A 5,421-nucleotide genomic window follows, 5' to 3' on the forward strand; every position below is an offset into this window, starting at 1 on the left:
TTAGTAGGCTCTGCTCTCTTTTTTTATTTATTTGCTCATTAAAAAAGTGATCCCAAAATTTTATACAAAACCATCTTACCATGAGACCTCAATCCAAATTCATATTCACATGATTTTGCTGTCAAACCCTACTCCAACATCATTTATGTTTAAAAAAACATCAATTACATTCTACAGCTGCGCTAAAAGGTTTTCCTTAGTCCTAGGTAACACGAATAAGGAGTACAACCATGACGAATATGCACGCCATGGCGAAGATCAGGAGCCATGTAAAGCACGTCGTTTTCAGACTCTGCGAATAAACCTCCATTGCCCGAGTGTTTGCATGTCCAGTGCTCGCCAAGCTCTGCTCAACTGCTTTCTCAGTTGAGTCGAGTATCTACATAGGACACGGCAATCAGCAGAAATAATACTACAACTCCATAATAAAGGCAGTGCAACACCACCTCCATTTTAGAAGTGAAATTTCATGATCAATAATACTCCATATAGGTAAGAATGATAACAGTTTGGTCCTAAAATAGCAGTGATGAAGTTTCGTGTAAACCCTCGATCGCCCTGTCAACCAATTTCAAACTGCTTTTTGTTAATGACAAAACAAAAATTCACTCGCCTTCTCAGTATTTTTTATGGACTGATTCATCATAAGGCTACTCTCTTTGAGCTGTCGTGCCAAACCAACCATTTCATCCGTCAAATCTTCTTGTAGTTGTCTGTATAAGAAAAATACACAACGAATATATCTTCATAAACATGGAGATCGAAAGAGAAAAAAAATCACACATTGAATTCAGAAAGATCATTAAAAGCCCGATTATACCTTCAACTTCAAGACATGATAACCGGGCAAGTATGACGTATGATTACTAATTTACACTAATGTCCAGAACACATTCAGACAATGATTTTCTCGTGTGTGTTTTTTTTTAACTTTGATAGGTTTAGATTCTGCCAGAAAACAACCAGCGAAAAAGTGCTATTGGCTTCTAAGCTATGTAAAGCATGTTACAAGTTTGGGTGCTCATATTTCTTCAGACGTTTCATATGACATGTTTTAGAAATTCCAATATAAGATGCTAGCTAGGACTTTACTGACAATAAGCAATTTATCTAAGAAGTGAGAATGTCCTAAATACAAAATTATTATCCACCAACGTCTAAGAAGTTTAATGACCTTTAGTTAAACAAAAGCAATGCTACAAGTTTATCCAAAGTAACATCTTATGATTCTATGGTCATCTCATAAGAACTAACTAATTACTAATTAACCAAATATAAGCTCATTTGAGAAAAATACATGCAGTGGAATAACTCAGAAATGATGAAATTATGTTACCTGTGTTTCTCAATATGAGCATGTGCTGCAGCATCCAGTTTGACAGACTTCGCATTATTACTGTCCTCAATACTACTGGGGGATTTATCTCCTGATGGGGGTCTGTATCAACTAAGAGTCAATTTTAAATAATTTAGGTAGCAAATAATGTAATAAGACAGTATAACAATCAGTTTACGTACAAAAATCTCCTTCTCAGCCCTCTGGGAGATTGAATTCTTTCTCCATCAGATGTGGTAGGGGATTCTCTGACCTTGGTTTCAAAGGACGGCTCCTGATTAACTTGAGTACTGGACTGGAATTTGACAAGGAAAAGGATCATTTTAGAGATGATTGCTAATAGCTTGACAGATGGATTTAATTAGAGAGATCAGTCTATACATGGAGTCGGCCTTTACTTCCTAGTTTATTCGAGGAGGCGGTCATGCAACTACCATATAAGCATAAAAGGTTATTTCATTCTTAGCAATGTGGAAGGTCGAGAAAATTGCCCCAAAGAGAGCAGAGTCACTAAGAAAGAGTCAGAGAGAGCCAAATTCAACTTTCTAATTGCCATGTTTTTGTTGGAAGTTAGCAACATCAAAGTGGTAAGTTATTGAAAGTATTGAACGGGTAAACTAATGCAATCAAACTTCAAGAAACTATACGTAAGAAATGAATGATTAAACTAAACAACTTGATAGTGTCAGAAGCAACATACAAACATACAACAAATAAAAAATGCACTATTCTTTTTCTTAGTGAAAGTTATCTAGATCCTAGCATTGCTGATATTCAATGAGCACTGATTTTTTATTATTATTATTGATTAATCCAAAATGTTAAAACTGCAATGAAAAGGAATGCACCGTTTATTATCAATTGGACCATCTTTGGACATTAGATGCATCTTAAGAAACCATATGGAATGCTAGTATGCTACATAGAACAGAGTTATTAAGTAAAGTATTATTCAACAAGCATCCAGCTAAAAACTCGAACCCACCTCAGTGACATCTAACTTAGCTGCTACAGCTTCAATTTTCACTGAATATTCATTTAATTGAGCTTTTGATACCCTGAAAAAGTAAGAGTGGCACAATCAAATAGAAAACATATATGAGTTCCTGGATAGCATTTATAGATATTACGGAATATTAGTTTAAGGTATAAAAGGAAAAGCAATACAAAGCTTACAAAAAGATATTGACTTCAAGGTTAACAAGGAGATGATTTGGGAATAACTAACTTGATTTTATCAAATTATGTATGAGCTTTTATAAAGGAAGTATAATTATACAGAGTGTTTCATTAAAACTGTTAATACACCAGTGAACGGTACGGCTTTTATTCAAATGCTGGAAGCAAAATAATCAATAATAGAAATTTCAAAGCTGCTTGTAAGGCATGAGGAGGCAAATAGAAATCTACCAATCAATAGTCTTTGGAACAAAAAAAATAATATTTTAGGTGTGAAAGGAAAATCAAGAATACTGTAATTTCAGGCAAGAAATTATGCAAACCACCACCGGATTAATGCTTAGCAGTCTATGATGAAAATGAACTTTAGATGGAGTCCAACAACGTATGGGTTTTATTCAAACTGACAGCCATAAATTAGTTGAAAGTATCAGCTTCGTTATGCCTAATAGAATTCAATCAATCAACAGATCCTTCCTCTGGAGTCGCTTGTGAGGCATGAAGGGCTAGGTAACCAACTAACCATGTATTTCATATATGAAGAACCAAATAAAGAATCAGATACCACAGATCTTGTATAGAGTTTTCCAAATTGAAAGTCACATGCATGAATTAGACAAACCTTGGCAAACCTTCAGGAGTCCTCTCTTCAGCCAATTGCTCCAGTTGCTCTCTTAAAGTGGCCACATACTAAATATTATCATCACAAACAAAAGAATGGATTTCTTATTTTCCAATAAAAACAAAATCCTCAAAACCAAATCCAATTGACAAATAACTCAGGTAAGCTGAAAATCACAGAAGTTGGTCAAAAGTATCTTGAAGAATCCAAAACCATGTTCTCACTAAACTGTCCCCAAATTAATCAACAAAAATATGTAATATGCTTGACTACAACGATGAATATAATGTAATAAATGTATGAGCGAAGAATTATGAAGACCAAGTGCATACATGTACAAGCTTTCCCTGATTTTGTTGCTGTGGAGCTGCTGCAAGTAACCTTCTCAAGTTCACTTCAGTTTTGCTCAAGCCCATTACAGAATCCAAAGCATGTATAGTTCAAAGGCCAACTGAGATAAACGGCAGGGTAATAGCTTATCATAAAAAGGTACATTACTAACTTCAGTAAGTAGATACATAATTGCTATGGCAATAACAAGTTAGTTTTTAACAACATCAAGTTTGTTGACACATGCACTAGTAAAATTAAACTTCAAGTTTACCAGGAAACAAAAATGTAATGATGTAAACATCAAATTTTAATGATTCAGATTTCGTTAAGGCATGGTGATAACCAGTGTTTTTACATATGGATAAGAAAGTTCACTACAAGCAATGCACTTTAGAATTACATAAACAAGCTTTTAAGTAATGAATGAGTTCAGAGGAAATACTAAAAAGTAACAAGCATCGAGCAAAATAAACGATTTTGTCATGCCCGAAACCTTGATTATTTTAATTAGAAAAAAACACTATAAAACAATTTGTATATACATTCAATTACATCCGGTAAATGAAAATAATGTTAGTGTAAATACTAATCTTTTCAAATGTTGTAATTGACCGGCATTGACATATTGTGCATCTATAGTTAATGTGCTACATCTGTAGAAAGACAACGCCTTAACACATGGTATGTGACTAAAGTATGCCCAATGGATGCAATGTATGAAGATTGACAGAGAAGCCTACAAATGAATGTTTTCAAACCACAATATGATATACTTTATGGGTTTTCTGACTACATTTTTCAGCCAAGTATTACATTACAAGTTAAACCTAAACTGAACCTAATCCAACTGATTTATTTTTGGTAAATAGGCTCTGCGATAACTACAAATTGTGAAAAATCACACAAGCACATAAATTAAGGAAATCAAGTATGCGCATTGACAAAACTGCAACTATCTTGAAAATAGTACTGTATGTTATTTCTAAACAAAAAAATCAGGTGAATCTCATACTGATTTCATCAAACTGCACACTTGTTTTATTTTTGTTCTCTCACATTCATTGCACACTGATAAAATTTGATAGCCTTTCCATTTCATAAAAATTATAATTTTCACTAGTTCATGATAAGAATTGATCAACACACATACTTGGTCTTATACCTACCATACCCCACTAACTATGAAAATATAACGAGTTAAAAAAATCTCTAAAATAAAAATTAGATTCTATTGAGTTTTGAGGATAAATCAGTCTACAGTTGACACAATGCAACATACCATGTCTCATTATTTATACTAGCAAAGACTCCACATGAATTTTCATTCTCTACAACTCCAAAAATGTATTATTAGTACAGTATTTTAAAACAATCTCAAAAAATGTCCTAGAACCAAGTGTGTTTGTGTAGAAAAGGACCCAAATGCATATGCATGTCTAACATATGAAAGATCGCTTTAGTTAATTCAAATTTCCATTGATATTGACCATATCCCAAAGTATCCCTAAATCCTACCTTTAGACTTTTGTCTGAGTGTAATTGAACAGCAACAACATAAATCATGAGAACTGGAATTTCAGTTTTGGAGTAAAGAATATGCAGGGAAATTATAGTAAATCAACACCATTAAAATCGAATGGAATATAGAGTCAAATATGTCAATTAGAAATCCATGGAATGAGAGAGTACATTTTCCCGAATCAGATCACAAAATTCGAACCTGAAATTTCACGGCTTCAAACTATTGTCGGAAAAGATGAAAGTGATGGAAGGGGAGAATTTGATACTAAGTAGGGGAGGGAGAAATAGTATTTTGGGAAATTTGTATAAATTTAGTTTTTTATATTTTATTTAAATTTATAATAATAGGATTAATTTTATTAGTATAAAATTATACTTCTCCCTTTGTCCCATGATAGATGTCACCCTTGGGTGATGGCACGAGATTTTA

The 5,421-nt window shown here is 33.4% G+C and overlaps 1 protein-coding gene across 2 annotated transcripts; it reads right to left on the bottom strand.

Moving 5' to 3' along the window:
* Nucleotides 1-5,277, bottom strand: LOC121741301. 2 transcript variants are annotated; one of them, XM_042134017.1, is made up of 8 exons: nt 5,191-5,277; nt 3,470-3,588; nt 3,138-3,205; nt 2,322-2,394; nt 1,519-1,631; nt 1,337-1,438; nt 614-713; nt 1-379 (listed from the first exon to the last, which is right to left on the bottom strand). In XM_042134017.1, exons 2-8 carry the CDS (start codon nt 3,551-3,553, stop codon nt 203-205), a joined length of 717 nt encoding a protein of 238 aa, XP_041989951.1. In that variant the 5' UTR covers nt 3,554-3,588; nt 5,191-5,277; the 3' UTR covers nt 1-202. The 2 variants fall into 2 exon arrangements, with proteins under 2 accessions (XP_041989951.1, XP_041989952.1); XM_042134018.1 differs by having other exon boundaries at nt 5,160-5,273.
* Nucleotides 5,278-5,421: the final 144 nt, after the last annotated feature.

The sequence above is a fragment of the Salvia splendens genome, chromosome 7 (genome assembly GCF_004379255.2).
Source record: "Salvia splendens isolate huo1 chromosome 7, SspV2, whole genome shotgun sequence".
Lineage (NCBI taxonomy): Eukaryota > Viridiplantae > Streptophyta > Magnoliopsida > Lamiales > Lamiaceae > Salvia > Salvia splendens.

Bases quoted from the DNA above. Each gene is read 5' to 3' on its own strand.
- LOC121741301 (XM_042134017.1), bottom strand. From the start codon at position 3,553: ATGGGCTTGAGCAAAACTGAAGTGAACTTGAGAAGGTTACTTGCAGCA. The intron at 1,439-1,518 runs GTACGTAAACTG...TAGTTGATACAG, and splicing joins GGGCTGAGAAGGAGATTTTT to ACCCCCATCAGGAGATAAAT. The intron at 714-1,336 runs GTAACATAATTT...TTTCTTATACAG, and splicing joins GCTCATATTGAGAAACACAG to ACAACTACAAGAAGATTTGA.